The following is a 19,233-nucleotide window of genomic DNA, read 5'->3' on the forward strand; positions in this document are numbered from 1 at the left end:
CCTGTGGCAAGTAGATCCCCTGTGAAAAGAAAACTCAGAATATCAGCAGAGCATATTGAACTTCTTCCTGCTAGGAATAAATAAGATGCAGAGATGCCCCCTTCTTGTGATTTCCTTCTCTCTTCCCACAGCTTCAGGGGTCCCTCTTTTAAATTAAGTTAGTTGATGGGTCTATATACTCAGGAAAGCATCCAGAAGTTCTTGACAGTATGTCCTTATTAATGATACAACTTGAGGTTCAACAACTCCAGACTCCTAGTAGCTCTAAAGCAAGTGCTGGGGTCTCTCTTTCCATCTTTTCTGAAAATGCCCAGTCTTTCATCAGGACTTATTTTAACTGAAGCATGAAGAAGCGCTATGATACATCAGGCTGCACTACTAGGTAAAGGTGACCTGTGACATAAAGTAGCAGCTTTACTGCCTATCTTTACTCTTTGACCTCATTTTGGAAATGAACATGTTACTGTTCCCATAATCTTTTAAAGATCAGTCTTTTTACAGAGAAACTACTATATAAAGAAATTTTTACATTGTAACCTATGAAGAGGTTTAATATCTATCCAATTTAGTATTCAAGTCTACAGGAAAAAAAAATCAATGACAACTGCTTTATTATTAAAAGTTACTGAATTCCATGAAGCACACAATGTAATTTATATTCAACTAACAAAAGTTTGATACATGTATTTAAAAATATATAATATATAGGTTTTTATCTATCTTTTAACACATATTCTATTTAAAAAGCCATAGCTTTACATATTTTACAACTTGGGTTTATAAAATATATACATCAATCCTATTCAAACTTTCAAGCGCAAGCTTCCATTTTTATTAATAAAATGTACAATCTGTATTTCTGAATATTGAGAGGAAAATGGTACGAACTAAAAACAACAAATCTGTTTTGACTTACACATGCACTTAATTCTTGGCTACTTAGGTAATTTAATAATCTATTCAAATAATTAGTTTGCATTTACATGAACAATCTGTGATTACTATGAAAAGACCTGCATTTTTATGGTGCCTGACACAATCTGCCAAATTCCTTTCCAATCTTGTTCCAGGCTTTATAACCAGAGAGGTAGGATTATTTCATCTTTCCATGTACCAGGAAACCTAAGTGATGCCACAATGAACAAGCCAAAGCCCAGTAGTTTGGAAATCATGCTCCTGCCTTTGAGAAAACAGCTTAGAAATACTGTAGGAACAAAATTTCCTCAAAAACCTGACAATGTTAGGTGCCACGAATCAGAACAAAAACTATTTTCCCTTTTCCCAGTCAACTGCACTCCACTTGTAAAGATGGAGTTCATTAGGTATTCTGGCATTCCTTCCAATATTCAAAATGACTTCAGATATCAATATTTTTATCAACAAAAATGTTTCATAAAAATATATTCCTGTAATCATTCTAAAGGTTCATCCTCAAATGTAAGTTCCAATATTAACATTTTTCAAATTAAAATCAGTCAATACCATAGAACCAGAACTTTAACTTGAGGGAGACAGATGTAGTTGGAAGGACACGTTTAAATTCTATGGGCCTCTAATGACAATGATAAATGAATGCATGGCTTATGCTCAGAAAGCAAAAGTCTTCCACAAATCATTATTTTTCAAAGAGATTCAAATCTCAGGGAGATCTGGAAACTTAAATAAAAATACACTTTTACCAAAACAAGTGATTTAATTCAACTGGACAATAATTAGGCTTTATGAGAAGTCACCATCCAAAAGTAAACAAAATTCCTTCAGTATTAGTATTTAAGAACTAAATTATAGGTAACAGCTCATTTATCAAGCAATTGTTGAACAAATTTAGCCATCCTCTGATAAACTGCAATTACATAGTTATCAGAAATTCTGTGTACTTCATTTGCAGGAAGAAGTCTTTATTAAACAATTCTGATGAGAGGTAGAAATTGTAATAATCTTCCTTCTCTGGATTTTCTAAACTCAAGAAAAGGAAAGGAAAAGTGAAATAAAGGGGACAAGAAGGAAGAAAGAAAAGGAGGGAGGAAAAACTTAGAAATCAGAAACTGCTAAAAACTGATACACTATACTATCTGTGAAGAGACAGGAAAAAAAAGAAGTAAAAACCAAACAAACAAAAAACCCTGATTGCTACAGGACTAGGGCCAGTTGGTGCAGATTAAAAGACACCTTCTTCATAGAGCTTAATCATGCAATGGTATTAGCCAAACAGAATACTACAGCGGCTGACTTTGATAATAATGAATCCTCAGAAGAGAACACATGATTAAGCCTCAGTTCTTTATAAAAACCAACTTAAATGCACAATTATAAGCATTCAGCTAATACATGTTCAAAAAAACTAAATAAAAGTGAGATTGAGAAATATAAGCAGCAGTAACCATAAAGCCTTAGAACTAGTGACACTGGATTCTTTATTTAAAAAAAAGTTAACACGTAGTTCCTCCTCTTTTCTTCTATTTTTAGGAAGAAGCTTTAACAAGTTTTAGAGATGTCAATTCTCAAAAACAATAGGCTTTTTAAAAAATAAGACCTGATTACCAGAAACAAGTAATATGTGGTTACATACCATTTTCATATCACTACTCACTTCCATTATTTGCCAATTCATCTTTGATGCAATCTGGGAACAATTAAGCAGTCACTAGATACCTGTTTTAGAATCTGAAAAAATTATTACCCACTGCAGGAATCTAATTATGTGTGTACACACACACACACACACACACACACATAATATTTTTAAAATTTCAGAAGGGAGTAATAAACCATTCTAGTTACTTTATATGAAATATTTGTATACCTAGTTAATAATGATTAACTTCTTTGTCCAGGTGAACTGTATAGAAAAACTATTTTTAGCATTCCCCACCATGGGGATTTTAAAAAAAGCTTTATTTCCCTGCTAGCTAAAAGGAGGAATTTACACATTACAAGTCCTTTAGAAGTGAATATTAAGTTCCTTAAGAGAACATCCATAAAATTTACCTTTAAAAATTTATGTTAAAAAACTGAAAACCATTTCTCTTTAAAATCTATAGTATTAATACCTACTTGACATAATAGTTTTGTTTTATTTTGAAAGGGCACCAAGTTCCTGATCTAAGCATGCAAAATAAAGAACTGAATGTATCACCTTCCTAACAGAATTTGGCAAACCAGAAAAACAGCCTTAAAATAAATAAATAAATAAATAAAAAACAAGAAAGTACACATTGCCAATAAATGAAAGCAAAATTCTGCAGGCCCACGCAGCAGACACTGTCCACAGAGGGAAGCAGGGAAGAGGGAAATAGCATGTTCCTATGTACATTTCTCTAGACATCCTGGTTGTCCTTCAACAACATATCAGAGATACTTGTTTTATTATTACAAAACCCTCTACAGAGCATGCCGCAGGTAAACAAATGTTTTATGTCTTTCAATACTGTAACTTACGTTTACAATTAACTTGTTAAATCTAAGTGCAAAGGACTATTCAATGATTCCTAAGTTCAAGAGAGAAATAAGATGTTATCTGATTTCAAATTATGAATGGTTGGTGATTCCATATTTCAGGATATTTCATCTTAATTTCTTCTCTTTAAATCATAAAAGTACTGAAATTATTTGGTTTTCCTGTACTTTCCTCTGCTTCATTTCAATTTTTATGGTGTCTCTATGTAGAGAGAGGTATGTTAAAATACTGCTATTCATATTTAAAAACTCAACTGAGGCTATACATGACCTATTATCAATAGTATAGCACTGTTAATCTTTCACCTGGTATATCAATTCTTTTGGTGAATAAATGTCACAGGTCATTTTTTAATAAAAGGATTTTAGTAAGAGGAACAACAGAATGAAATCTCCCCTCCCCCAACCCTCAAAATGATCAAGTCAATCAGTAGTTTAGAGCAGTTATGTAAAATATGAAAAATACATAATTTACAGCTGCAATTTTCATATTAAAACACAGTTAAAAACTAAGAGTAGTTCAAAGCATCCCAGAGAACATTTTCTATCTTGGTTAAAACAGGCCAAGAAATAAGACTGATAGAGACTACTATGAGAACTTATGTACGCCTAGTCAAGACAGAACAAAAATGTTTTTAATTTTAAAAAGTGGTAATTGCTAACTAGCAGTATAAATAGTGTCCACAATTTGGTGGCTGGCTATAGTTTTAATTTTTTTTCAAGTTACTTCTAAAGCAGACATATTTTTGAAGTCTACCCACCCCTGAGTTCAGCAATTATACTTCAGAGTGTAAAATTATATGCCCTTAATTAACAACATGTACAAAGCTACAAAATGTCATCTATACATAGATTAAAAACAAATTTTAAAATATTCTTTGCCAATTATTGATTGGATGGTTTTTCTGGAGTACATTATTTCAAACCTTTCAGCCAACTGGCTTTTATTTTAAGCCCAAGTCAATTAATAAATTCACTGCAGGATATGTCAAAAAGAGTGCAACAACAGGCATTAGTAAAAATAACATTGTAGTAGAAACAGATTTTGCATACGTGAAAAGGTAATTTATAAAATACATTAACCACTTTTTTAAAAAGAGAATCTAGTTGTAGTATCATTAACTTACAGGGTACTGAGATTTGGACCTTTCAACAATTTTCTTCTATAGAAAAATTTTATCTAGTTGTAAGCAGTCTTTTAAACAAGAAAAACAAATCTCTCCATGAGTAACTGTATGGTTGTGTGAGACAAATAAGCAAACATACCATTCCACAGTGCACCTTTGCCTAAATTTTAAAATAAAAAATGTCCACACTCTTTTGTTAAAACATTAAGCCTCTGTCAAAAATGTATTTCTTATTTTAGGGTACAGGATTAAAGGACAGGATGATACTTACAAGTAAAGAAAATTTACAAGAAAAAATGACAAAAGTTTTCCAATTAAAGTATTTGTAACATTCAAACTTGACTTAAAACATAAAGAAACAAAATTGCAAACAAGAATGTTTATGGATTTTCCGAACATAAATAAATGAAATAGTGTTTATGCAGTAGGGCTCATGCTGATGGCTAGCACGAAACAACGTGTACTCTACTTGGAAAAATCATTAATGTACAAACAAGCCCAAATTACGGACTGCAGCAGCTTAATCACCACTGCCATTTTACTTCCAAAATAAAGCATTGATTAAACCACTCATACCCTATATTACTCATACCTTTACTTCAAAGATTGAGGAACTATATACAATGAATGAATTTATTTTCACCATAGGGATAACATAGTGTACCTCTCTGCCAATGTTACTTCAAAACCTTCCACGTCAAAACAATTTGACAGCAGATATAAACAATTCAATAAATATGCAATGATCTTTCATTACAGTCCTTTAAAGATGCATGTTAATTCATGCTGTTAACCTTAGGATCACAGTGCATAGAATCCAAATAGAAATGAGTTGGGGTGACTTTCAAAGTAATGTTGGATCCCTCACTTTATTTATAATCCCACTAGACCCATTAAGTTCATTTCATAGGCCCTATCATGCATTAATCACTGGGTGGCAGGAGTTAATGAAAATTTTTCCTGTTATGACATCCATTGCCGGCAATGAATGTCCCCAAACCGCCAAGGAAGTCATTGTTATTGCACAATACATGAGGACCTGGAACTTTTCCAAAAGCTTAAAAAAATAAAAATAAAAAATGGAATTATATTTGACATTTCCTGACACCTGCATTAATACTGTATGACTAATAAAAGCATGTCAGTTGCTTGGACTGAACCAGCGATCAACATGCGCCCAGAATGCACACAAGTAAAAATGCAGTAAAAGGAAGTAGTCTTCATTGCCTATAGGTCACTTCCAGTCAAAGGTTAAAGTTCAAAGACTGAATGATCAAAGTGCTCATTTTCTCAGTAGGACTATCTTCTGCTAGGAGGATGATAATAGTGGCATCAACAGGTATCATCTTAAAGAAAAGGAGAAAAAATATAATTAAAAAAGTCAAGCATGTGTTAGTAAAATCTGTAAGTTAGTCTAACATAAAAATAATTTAAAGTAGCAAGAACAACATGGTTTACATGCCTGACTTGCCTCCCCCAATCCCTGCAAATAAAAAGTCCAATTTGTGTTCAATTATATAGTTACAAACAAATCAAGTCCTATTCTTTCAGGGAAACGGTAGTTCACACAAATCTTAAAATGATGTATTATTAGTATGTTAGTTTTATTTAGAAGGAAATTAATATATGTTAGCACACTTTCAGATTTATCAGTCTTACAAGAATTATTTTATATGAAACAATTTAAAATAGTAATGAGATAGGAAGTAAACCCCTGAGCCACAGTGTCATGGTATTTCACACAGAACAATCCAAGTCATGCCTTTAGTCTTTTGAAGGAAATAACTTCACAAATGAAGTACAACCTCCAAATCAATCAAATTCTTATTAGTTTCTCTTTAGAAAACATTCTTTAGCAGGTACAGATCATATGCAAAGAAGGTCATTAAAATAATCCTACTGAATTACTCAGCAACACCTTGTGGTAGCCTCAATGCATATTTAATGTAACATGTAGTATAATCATCTGTGTTCATGACTTATTTTACAAAACTTATTTCACAAAGCATACCTTAAGGATTTATTTTGAAGACTGGTTATTCTTCAGAAAGAAGTTAGACTAGTGGCACCTACTCAAGAGTTGTTAAAGCTCTTTAAAATTCTAAAAAAACTGGCCAAAATATTTTACAAGCCATCCTATGTTGGGATCAATATATTGCTAATAACATTCCCACTCATAAAGACTCAGTGAGAGCTAAAAACCAGTAAACTGATTTCTATGCTGGGCACACTAATGGAATATTCTGTGATACTGCAACCTAAGGGTAATCTAAAGGGTGAAATAGCCTAGATTTTTAAAGTAAATCATATTTAAATCATTAGAATTAAATAAATAAATAATCTTTAAGAAAATAAGTGAATAGTTTATAGCCTCTAAGTGTCACATGAAACTGTTTCTTAAATTACTGTGAAAATGGGAAAAAGAGGGTATATTATTAGTAATGGATGTAAAACAAACTTAAGAATATGAGTAAGTTCCCTAAAATATCACTTCTTCAGTACTATATTTCTTAACACTAATGGCCTTGAAATCAGTATCAAAACTATCATACCTAAATCTCTAAGCTAAGAGGTGGCACTAAACTCTACCTAACATGTCAAACTACTGAGGATAAACTTGAGTATCACGTCACATGACAATGTACACTCTAAGTGACAGATAAAATTCAACTCAAACATAAAGTTACCCAGCAATAAGGTTTTATCTCCAAAAATGTCATGTTTGACAGTGGTACCATAATGTATCAGGTTATTCATTATGGAAATCTTCCAGGACAGTAGGCCACTGCAAAATGTGCTACAAACATCCAAAATGACCGGGATATCCATGTGAAGCTATTCTCCATATCAATTCTCACTTTGGGTCAGATGTTAAAAGAAATTAGTACAATACTACCTGCCTTGAATACTGTATCCTTGAAGAAATAATCTCACAAAATAAGTTATGAAGATGGAGTTCAATTAAACATTACAAACGCATTATGGCTATTATGTACTCAAGAGTCTATGAGCACACAGGTAAGATAGGTATGAGCCAAAGCCATGGTCACCTTTTCCTTAAAAAAGGCCATCACTAAGAAGCAAAAAAACTCATCTGTTAGCAGAAGGAACAGTTTCCTGGCTAGATGAAAGGATTATTAGATAACAGAACTGGCTTACCAAAAAAAGTTGTTACAATGAAATCCATCATGGATCAAGACAAAAATAGGTTTACAAAAGGTCTTGAAAGAACTCAATGTATTTAATCTCCTGGCTAAAGTACTTGTGGCAAGATGATAGCCTGGAAAAAAACAATCTATTAACCATTTAAACTTTTTCTGAAACTGCAGAAGCCCCTACTAAAATTATACCCTCAAATAGAATATAGAAATGACCAGTTCCAAAGAGGTAGCACCTACCATGGCTAACTTCACTGGGTTCTAGGAAAAGTGAATGAGAGAGAACTATATCAGAAGAAGGTTATTTAGTTTTCCTGAGAGTATAAGAACCATCACATTATATTGGAAACTATCTCCCTGGATATTCCCAGGGACAGAAGACTAGAAGAAAAGAAACGCAGTATAAGGTCAGTAGGTATGAAGTGGAATGCTACCTATGAGAAAGACAAATATCAATCTTTACGGTTAGAATTGTCTCTCAAAAGTTTAAGGAATTCAAGTTTTCCTTTAATGAACAGATTCAACAAAGACTTCAGCATAGACAACAGAATTGTTATAAAGGGCAAAAGTCTGTGAAACTGAGTATAAAAATTAGGACTCATGAATTTAGAAAATGGTTTTATAACCCTAAAAGGTGGTACAAACAAAAAGGTTCACAACTAACGGAGATAAGGAGAAAAGGAGTTTGTTAATACTAGTCTGAAATAATTTTATGTTCCTATCCCCTTATAATCCCACAGGGAATGTTTCAGCTGAACAAAACCTGAATGTAGTCTGTAATTTTGTGGAAGATATTCCTCTACTCCTCCCCAAATTGCAAACTCATCAGTTTATTGAATATACATTTAAATATATGATGTACATCTCATATATCTAATATATGAGAACTTATTTCCAATAAGCCTAGTTTTTTGGAGCCAATACTCAAGAGCAGCCTTAAGCTACTGTTCAATTCTCTATCATCTTAAGAAAACTGCTTCAGGAACCACAGAGCTGTACTCCCACCTGTGGAAAGCAGTAATTTATGAAACTTAGTTGTAAATGTTTATATTTACAGAAAACACGTGAATGTTATTAATGCGTTCTAGCTGTCTATGTTATTGAAATAGTTTTATAATTTCAAAGATTTTTACAAAATCTTTTTCAAGAGCAATTATGTCTGCTTTACAATAGAACTCTGTGGCTCAGTCATTCATTCACTTGTACACTGAACTGGATACAGATCTGTTTCTAAGGAAGATTCTAGCTCTAAACCACAGGTAAATCCTGCAGCCCCCTCCGTGTACTGAGATAAACTGTCTGTCCAAATACCTATTTTGGTTAGTTCCCTTTAGTTTCTGAACCCTACTCTCTCAACTCAATTGTTTCTCAAAAGTATATGGAACCCTGCTTTAATTGGCAACACAGAATATTTGCATCCCAATGCAGTTATGACCTTAGTCAACTTCAAGTAAGCAACAGTAAAGTTATATATGTTCACATATTAATATTAATGATTTTTACAATACGCACCTAGGTCATTTGGTATAGCCTATTGCTCTGGGCTACAAACCAGTATGGCATGTTACAGTATTAAGGGTAGTATCTAAACATAGAAAAGGTATACAGTAAAAATACAGTATTGAGGATTATAATCTTATGGGAACACTGTTGACTGAAACATCATTATGTGGCACAAAACAGTCTAAGATATAATGTATACAAAGATGAAACAGTAGGGTAGCAGCAACTGACCTAACTTTTAAGGTATATTAATAATGTGGAAGATCATAAATTTAAGCTGAGAGAGAGGCTTTATTTTATTTTATTTTTTTTTCAAGAACCTGGCACTGGTAGTATCTGGCAGTTCAAGTCTGGTGTGTCAGCTGAGACCTCTTTTTCTAAAATCAAGAGATGAACTAAATTTTCCTTAATAGCACCTGCATCTTGCATCCAGAAGCTCCCTTTAAAGTACACATATATCACCAATCTAAATCCAAAACCTCTCCACCTCTCTGATTACACTTGACAAACACTCTGACCCCACACTGATCCACGGATGCTGGTTAGCACCACGCAGCAGGACTGTGAAGCTCGAAACCTGAGGCCTGCAATTCTGCATGGTTTCTAGAAACTGAAATGTTAACTGTTTCAGGGAGTTCATCCAATTCCAAGCAAGTCTTTATTTAGTCTATGACCTTTTTGTTTAGCTTTGCAGGTCACACATTGTAATCCTTTCAGAATTAGATGATGCTAAGAAATAAAAAGACCTTATTTCTTGGTAACTTGGTGTTATAAAGAGAATATGATCAATGAAGATCTTTTGGAACTACAGCAGCTGAGCAGAAAAACAACTAACAACCGCAAAACTCTAAAACCTCATGTGTTCTGCTTTGCAAGTGAGTATGATTACCTTTTAGATAAGATTTTTGAAATTCAACTACAATGCCAAGGTGGGCTATTTTTCACATTGCCTATAAATTATTCTGAAATGTATAAAGAAAACAATATATGCTACATAGTTAAAGATGAAGAAAAAGTTCAAAGAAGATTTCCTGCACGTACCCACTCACATTTATGGCAGAGCAGTTGCTCTATCACCTTCAAGTGGACACTAACATTACCTTTCCTTGATTTCATACCAGGCTCACTCGTGGAGCAAAACTGTTTATTTAAGGGAGAATGTGGGTAGAGAATAATTTAAGCATGCAGGATTGAAGCAGGAGCAAAGAACATATTGAGGTAAGAATGGTCACTGTAGGTTAATGAACTGAGGATGTTTTAAACAGAATTATCTGTAAATGAAAAAACATCTGGCCCTGGATCGTGTGGTTCAGTGGACTGAGCACCAGCCTGTGGACCAAAGGGTCACCGGTTTGATTCCCAGTCAGGGCGCATGCCTGAGTCGCTAGCCAGGTCCCTGGTGTGGGGTATGTGAGAGGAAGCCAATCGATTTACCTCTTGCACATTGATGTTTCTCTCCTTCTCTTCCTCCCTTCCTTCCCCTCTCTCTATAAATAAATAAAATCTAAAAAAAGGGAAAAAATAAAAGGAAAAAAATTTTACAAAAAATTCTGTACCTGGGGCCAGGATACCATCCCAGGATTGAAGCTGGACTAGGATACTCATAATTTAGTTGAATTAGAATCCAGTGTCTTTAAAGCCTGGCTAATTTGTATTTGTGGGGAAGGAGTGGAAAAAGGTATACTTTTAATCTGTGTATTGGGAAAATTAATTCTTATACAAACCCTAGACTATTTTACATTTAGTGACAAGTAAATTTTGTTTGAAAGCCTCTTCTTGGCACTTTTTGGCTAAACTGGAGATGATCGATCCTCAAACTACTAACAGACTTTTCTAGTTTAGTTATGAAGGTATGGATTTCTCAGTAATAGATAAAAATGATTAACTATCAAAATAACTTCTACCATTAAGTGTATTTTATTTTAAAGAATTACTTTTACATTTCTTTTATCACTATGTGACTTTTCTCCATTTCTTATTCAAAAAGGCAGGTAATAAGGAGCTCTGGAAGTTATCTTCGATAAAGGACTTCTCCTAAGTCCTTTCAACTATATAAGGCACCATTAGAGAGGTTAAATGATGATTCTCTTCTTTGTCAGTCCTTGCCTAAGGATATGTTTATTGATTTTAGAGAGAGGGAAGGAGAGGGGGAGGCAGGGACAGAGAAAGAGAGAAATATCGATGTGAAAAAGAAACACTGATCAATTTGCCTCCTGTACTACCCCAACTGCAGATCGAACCTGTAACATTTTGGTGCAAAGGACAATGATCCAACCAGCTGAGCCACCAGCCAGAGTGAAAGATGATGGATGCTCTTTTTGAAATTTCCCCATGAGGGAGTAAGGAAAGTAAAAATAGAAATATACTATCTAACACTGGGAATGGAATACAGTGGTAGAGAGAGTTACACTTTGAAAACAGATGTATTTTTAAAATTTATCACTCTAATACAGTTTCTTCTCAAAGTTTAAAACTTAGTTTAAAAACAATAGAAAAGACAATGGGATTCTTCTATTATTAGTGAGGTTGAGTTTGAAATAAAGTAACCACTATCTTAGGAGCTTGGATACTTTAAAGGCACAGAAGAAAGTGGTAGCACAGTGTTTGGTCCTAAAAGGCAAGAGCATATAAAAGAATGAGAAGCCAGCCATATAAATTGAAGGGCTGTTTGATTAAAGTAGGGTCTTGTTAAAGGTTTGGTGGAACTTCAGTGCTCAGAAAGAATTCCTTAAGTCTGATTATCAGTGTATCTTATTTGAAAAGTTGTCCTTTTATAACTAAGTATCCCTGAAACAAGTTCTCAAGTGACCAGCTGTATCAGAATGATCTAGGGACATCTTAAAAACTAAAACAAAAGCTGCATTCTAGTCACAGTAATAAAGTTTATTATATTCCTTAAAGGAGCAATCAACAAGGCTCTGGTGAAGGAGTTCCCAAGAAGACAGGGGTGTGTGTCTAAGGGATTCATTCCAGGTAAATAGCACTTGTAGAGGCAACAACATGGAAGATAAGGAATAGGGTGTATATTATAAATAATGCTCCACAGAACACTTCATGCATAGAATGTTTTCTTTGTATTAAAAATGATCAACTTAGGAAGAAATCTCGGAAGTTCAGAAGCTTTGTAAAGATGACTTTCTTAGCAAGAACTCAGAAATATCTGAGATAAAAGGTTGATCTCAAGCTTCAAGCTTGTTTAATACTGCACTACTTCCTGAAAGGACTACAGTAAGTTGCTATCCCACCAGCAAGTAAGAAAACACTATTTTATTCTACCAGTACTCTATTACAGCACTGCACTTATAAAACTCTGCCAATTCAATAACAGTTTCAAATATTAAATTTGTAATTATTTTAGTGTGAATTTTTCCACCCATGCTTTTATTATATTTATGCTTAAGCAACTTTCATAAATTGTCTTTATTTTTCACAAGCTATGTTTAACTTTAATTATAGTTAACAATTTTTTTTAGCTTTATAGTAACTATGACTTGAAATTTTTTGGTGTTTTTATAAAAGGTTTACATTTTCACATAACTAAATGTTTAATTTCATTGTAATTCCCTTTAATTTCAGATATTCTTCCTTCCTCCAGAGATAATACCCACTTTAAAAAAAAAAATACTTTTTCTGCCCTGGCTGGTGTAGCTCAGTGGATTGAGCTCAGGCTATGAACCAAAGGGTCGCCAATTGGATCCCCAGTCAGGGCACATGCCTGGGTTGTGGGCCAGGTCCCTAGTACTGGGCATGCAAGAGGCAACCACACAATGATATTTCTGTTTCTCTTCTCCTCTCTCTAAAAATAAAAAAGTAAAAATCTTTAAATAACAACAAAAAATAAGCAGCAGGTATTCCTGGGACTCCTGGGGCACCTGACTACTCTCTAATAAAAAAAATACTTTTTCTATTGTTGCATTAAATATTGCTTAATTTAATCCACAGAAAATATTCCATACATGAAATAAAAATGTAAGTTTTTCTTTCCCAAAATGATTACCAATTTTCTAACAAGGTTACTTACAAAACAATTTTTTCTCTTTTCACTGATTTGTGACACCTTATTCACCATATATACATATATTATTATGTAGAAAGGCCTACAAAAGAGTAATTGCATTTCAATGTCTATTCTTATACCAATATGTTTTGCTGTCTGGAGAATTAATTCTCCATTATCTTTTAGTTCAAAATTCAAGCTGATTTTTTCAAAACCTTTAAAACACCCACCCCATCATTCCACTGGATTTTCACTGACTTACATTAAACCTTTAATTTGTAAAGATATACATTTTTTTAAAATAATACTGGTTTCTCACCAAAGTTTTTTTTTTTTATAGCTCTTAAAAGTTTTGTTATTTCTTCTTCTGGGTCATCTGCATTTCTCATTAACATTATCCCAAATATGCATATTTTGGCAGCTCTCAGGAATGGTTTCTTCTTTCATGGTGTTTACTAACTTGTGGCTGCTGGAATAGTGCTATTCTATTGCGCTGACTCCAGTCACCTTTTACCTCAACACCTAGAGAACTCCTATAATTTAAAAAAGCTTTTAACTGACTCAAATTAACTAAGATAACAGGTTTCATAATACAAAGAAAGGTAACAGGGAAAGGCTCGATTCCTATTAATTTGTTTCATCAGTTTTAATTTCTTATTAAAATAATGTTAAAAAACAAAACAGAGCAAATGCTCTTATGTATACAAAATCACAGGGGTTGGGTTTTGTACAGCTGTTTTAAAAAGTACATGGAGGAATATAAACTTTTTGTTTTTAATTTTAAACATCTCTTTGGTGATGCGGTAAGGTCAGTTTAGAAAAGATGCTAGCAGCTTTTTTTTTAAATCTTTTTTTTTTAAAGATTTTATTTATTTATTTTTAGAGAGGGGAGGGAGGGAGGGAGAGGGAGAGAAGAGAGAGAGAGAGAGAGAGAAACATCAATGTGCGGTTGCTGGGGGTTATGGCCTGCAACCCAGGAATGAACCCTGGCTGGGAATCGAACCTGGGACACTTTGGTTCCCAGCCCGCGCTCAATCCACTGAGCTACGCCAGCCAGGGCTAGATGCTAGCAGCTTTTACAAAAGTTATCATCCCCCTCCCAACAAACAACAACAGAAATTTAAAATTATTTAGAGTACTGTTTATATACACTACAATCAGCAGAACCTCAATTTTTTGAGGAATAACTATTAGAATAGGAAGGGCTTTCTTTAATGGGCCATCTCTAACAATGGGGTTTCCTTTCCCAAAGAACAGTATCAGAACTAAATGAGTACGTAAGGCACAAAAACTTCTATTTTAAACAAGTTTCCCCATAACAAACTCTAATTAGATCTAAAGATTATTATTAAGGACTTCTTTTTTGTAATAAAATGGTAGAGTTTCAAAATGTTAAAGCAATTTTAGGTTTTTACTTGTATGATAATTATGGTTTTATATGCCCCATTAAGAAGCTAGTAACTTACCCATAAAATGTCTTAAAGTACTTTAAAGAACTTTATCCATATTACAAAAATTTAACATCAATTATATTCCCTTCTTTTTCTCAAGCAAACAGATACATAATCTTTCAAGCTAAAATGCTAAAAGTTATTATTCTAAAATAAAACTGCTTACCATGATACCACCATTTTGTTTTCTTTGGATTCTTGTTACATGTTCGAACATAAAAAGAATTATCTGGTGGTCGTCTCTGAAACCAAAAAAAGTTTAAATAGGTAAGTAGTTGTAAAATAGAAAAACATAAGGGAGAGATAGTTTTAATAAAAGCTTTAGCAAAACTATTGTAACATGAATAAAAAAACAATATAAATGCTGATAGCATAACTGAAAGAAATTCTAGGGAATGTAGACTCTTTAAAAAAATACGATTTATTGATTATGCTATTGGGAACGCAGACTCTTGACATTGAAATTGTTTTTAAAAAATAGGGGCAGGGTAGTTTGGGTTAGGTATGGGATTACTAGAGAATAACTATTAACCAAAAGTAGCAGCATTAGGTTGTAAAAATATTTGGTTTCATTTATCTTACCTCATTAGAAAGAATTTAATAATTTTGTGAGCTAATTAAAATGGAAAAGTCTACCTAACTAGATCTGTCTGAGAAACTAATGCAACTCCACAAAGGATTATTGTTTTTCTGTAAGATAGTATCAGCAAGGACAGACCAAAGGATTAAGTTTCCAAACAATGTGAATGAAAAAGAGGAAAAGATATATGGGCATTTCTGCTGTATAAAAGTCCTGACTAGCACCATATTACAAACACATGGCAGCTCTGTAAGGGAGCTGCATCAGAAACAGTGATGCCAACACCCTAAAGATAGATTATAGAATAGAATTTTTCTGAAAACTATTGTACATTTATCAAACACAAGAAATATATGACACTACAAAGATCTGGAAACATACCAATCTGTACTAAAGCCACTGAGGGCAGGTTAGTAAATAATATGATAGGTCCAACCAAAAAGCAGTGAAAGCAGAACTACCTAGATAGCAGGAAGGAAAAACAGGCAGTCTACTTGACACATCTAAAACTCGCTTACATAACTATGAGGCTCTTAGTTGAACCTCATAATGCCCCTCTGAGTTAATATTAATTTAACAAAAGGGAAGAGTAGAGCGTATGTTCAACAATTATCCCAAGTTTACCCTGTTAATAATGTTTGAGGAAATTCCTGAAAAATTAGTATTATGAAATAGGATACCTGGCTACTTCAAAAAATAGATGATCTGCTGTTATTTATCCTGTAATGTCATAAGCAGTGTTCATGTGAAATAAATGGCTATTACTATGGCAAATAATTTCATAAACTACTTTTACGTGTGTGTTTATTAGAACCCAGTTAAGAAAAAACATTTTAGAAAGAAAAACACCACTCACATGCTTAACTCAGGAATATAACCAAACTGGTAAGTGATGGAGGAGATAGGGTGCTTAGAAAAAGTAAACTATATGATAAGATAGATTACCAAAATTGTCTTAGAAATGGAATGCAGGCTGGGAATTTGGACTATCTATATTTTAAGGGCACTGAGAATAAAGGGTAGATTATTGAAAATTTTAAAACCCCTGGTCTCAATATCAGAAATTATCTTTAATCTACTGAAATGTATTGACATAATATATTTAAATGCCTTCAGTTTAGGAAACCATTCTTGACTATGAAAAGGAAAACTGGAATAAAAGAATTATGACTAAAGCAAAGTTCTCAAATAACTATAGTAAAAATTAAAATTTATATTAAAAAAAGATTCTACTAGTAAAGTGAAACTCATACAAACATGTCTACCGTAGAATAAAATTTTGGTGAGAATTTAAAAGACCTTTTAAAGTTTATTTGAAGCTAGATGCCCTCAATGGCAAAGAAAGTTTCCTGTTTGTCTTTGTATCCTAGTACTTGACACAGTAAAAATAATATATAGTTAAGTACCAAAGAAATATTTGCTGGATTTTATATTTCACAGAGCTAATGCTGTCAGAATTCTGACTTCCAGATAATTTATATTATACAATATAGTTTATCAATAGTTTAAATGGTATTAATCATACTAAGTATGCAAGAAATAACAGCAAATACCTAGAATGTGAGGGAAATGGTAAAGCATAGAAAAGAATGAAGGAGGTAGAAAAGATAGTCATTTTCTAGTTTTTAAAAGTAAACAATTATATTTAAATGCAAACAAAGGTAAAAACCATCAGGGCTATGCAAGAGCTATGTGCAGACTTCAGTGGTATTCATCTCTTAACTTTCCCTATTCAATTCTGTTAGTGCCTCATCTTTCTATAGACATTAAACATTAGCAGGGACATAGAAGCCCTTGTCACTGCACACTGCTCTGCTCTACACTTGAAAGTTTAAAAGTGGTATGTGTGTGTGTGGGGGGGGTTACGCGGGGTGAAGAAGGGGGAGGAGAAAATATGTAAGCAATAAATGAGACTTGTTTCCAAATTCCTTGGAGTTAACACTCAAGTGTAGTCTTAAAATGCAGCTTAGAAAAGCCAATAGCAAAGAGGAAAGAGGAAAGGGAAGTTAAAAAGTGAGACTTACATTAGATAATATATACCCCATTTCATCCCTTCTAAGATGTACATTTTTTCCTGAACATTAATACATTTTTCATTTTTATTTTTTAAAAATATTTTATTGTTTATGCCATTACACTTGTCCCAATTTTCCCCTTTGCCCCTTTTCCACCCAGTCTGCCCCCTACTCCCATAGGAGACACCCATCTTTTAATTAATGGTGTGCCACAAGTTTAACTGTTAGAGTTAATTTCCTTTCTTATATGATATATAAAATTGCATATTAAGGGCTCTTAATGTTATACTTTGAAAAAATACAATTTAACCCATTATTTCCCATGACTAAACAAAAACCATCCCCCCCACCCCTTTAAACCTAACATCAAGAAACCTTTCATGGAACTAACATTCCAAGAAACTTACTTTGCAAACAGTGGTTTGAAGTGTTTGAGTCTAGGTAACCTACCATTTAAAAATAAAGTACTATCTTAAAAGTTCTCTAAATACTAATTTAATAAAAATGACAGTTCAATCTGGGGAATACAAGGGAAAAAAAAACCTTCTGAAATAAGTAACTTCTCAGCTCTCTAATCTCAAAGGTAAGTTAATTTCTTCTTTAAAAAGAATACAGAAGGAAACCTTTATGGAAAAGTGAGGCTTTAAAACATGTAGAACTACATGAACATTGTACTACATTAAACCCTGAAGCAGGAATGACAGGAGGGCCAGGAACGCAGAGGATTTAGGTACTTTTAAAAGGATATCCTAAATTTAACTCATGTGATTCTTCTTCTTGGTCTTTTTTTTCTCTTCATCAGACAAAAAATCTGTGGATTTATAAAGGAGAGTAAGAGGAAATGTCCTAAAAATTCTACTGGTAATCTAGTCTTCCATCTTTACCTAACCATTATGATAGCAAAGCTCAGGTTCCTGGGAAATGCCCTGAAAGAAAGTGACAGGGTGAGAGACTTAGCAGACAGGAAAGGGGAGGGGATTAGGGAGAAACCTATGATTCTTGGTTTCTGGGACTTTCCACTGTGAAATCTAGAAACAAGAATTTCGTAAGACACTTTTATCTTGTGCATGTTTACAGAAATAAAATTCGGATTATTTAAGAACATCTGCAGAAGTTTCCATTTAAGAAATATAAAATAATGACTTCTATTTGGAATGCAAAATTATCAAAATATTTTCTCATCTATTACTAAATATATTTCCTATATAATAAAAAGCATTGTGTCCTTCCTTTAAATAAAATGTACATTAAAATAGTTTGTCTACCTAAACTGAAAGAGGAGATATTACCTGGAATAATTCTGAAAAGTCCTACCTTTTCTTTGCAGCTGGAAAGCATGCTAATAATGCTAAGACAAACTGATTGGACTGAGAGCGCTGGGGACCAGTCTTCTGTTAGAATGGATAAACAGATATGACCATTGCTATAAACATGAGGATGAACGGGAATATTTTCACCAGTAAACATGACCTAAGAAAGAATAAAATTCCATTAACACTCATATTCTGTATTACCAAAAAATAAAATATTCTCCATATAACTTATTTTTAAAGCCAAATACAAAACAAACATAACCAGTGCCAGGAACAAGAAAAACTGCTTGTTTATTCTCATCAACTTATTAAGTACAGGTTTCACTGTACAGATGTGCATGTCATAGGGAATATATCCAAATCATCTATTTTATATTTCAGCTATTTTTCACAAATCCTTTAAAAAATTTTCCAAATTACCATGCATTTTTAGACTAGTAAAAAAACAACTCTCCATTTATTAAAATGGTTTTTCAAATTCTATTCATTGCTCTTTATAGAAATCAAATACAATAAAATTCTAAACAGAAAGTACTCCATTTTGAGACGTGAGTTATAGTTGGTAGGAACACCCCTTCCACCTGTAACCATGTTATCACTCCAGGTGCTACATGAAGAAGGAAATGATTGCTA

The 19,233-nt window shown here is 33.2% G+C and overlaps 1 protein-coding gene across 3 annotated transcripts in view; it reads right to left on the reverse strand.

Moving 5' to 3' along the window:
- Positions 1–594: 594 nt before the first annotated feature.
- The window catches only part of UBE2W (ubiquitin conjugating enzyme E2 W), a 55,806-nt gene continuing 37,167 nt past the window's right edge, over positions 595–19,233 (reverse strand). Inside the window, exons 4-7 of one of the 3 annotated variants that reach the window (XM_036031029.1) lie at positions 18,602–18,757; positions 14,859–14,934; positions 7,982–8,002; positions 595–5,929 (exon numbers count right to left, since the gene is read on the reverse strand). In XM_036031029.1, the coding sequence (XP_035886922.1) occupies positions 5,916–5,929; positions 7,982–8,002; positions 14,859–14,934; positions 18,602–18,757 (267 nt within the window). In that variant the 3' untranslated portion in view covers positions 595–5,915. Of the gene's footprint in view, positions 5,930–7,957; positions 8,003–14,858; positions 14,935–18,601; positions 18,758–19,233 lie in introns of all 3 variants that reach the window. The other 2 variants (XM_036031028.1, XM_028517848.2) reach the window with 2 other exon arrangements.

Source organism: Phyllostomus discolor, chromosome 7, assembly GCF_004126475.2.
Source record: "Phyllostomus discolor isolate MPI-MPIP mPhyDis1 chromosome 7, mPhyDis1.pri.v3, whole genome shotgun sequence".
NCBI classification, from domain to species: domain Eukaryota; kingdom Metazoa; phylum Chordata; class Mammalia; order Chiroptera; family Phyllostomidae; genus Phyllostomus; species Phyllostomus discolor.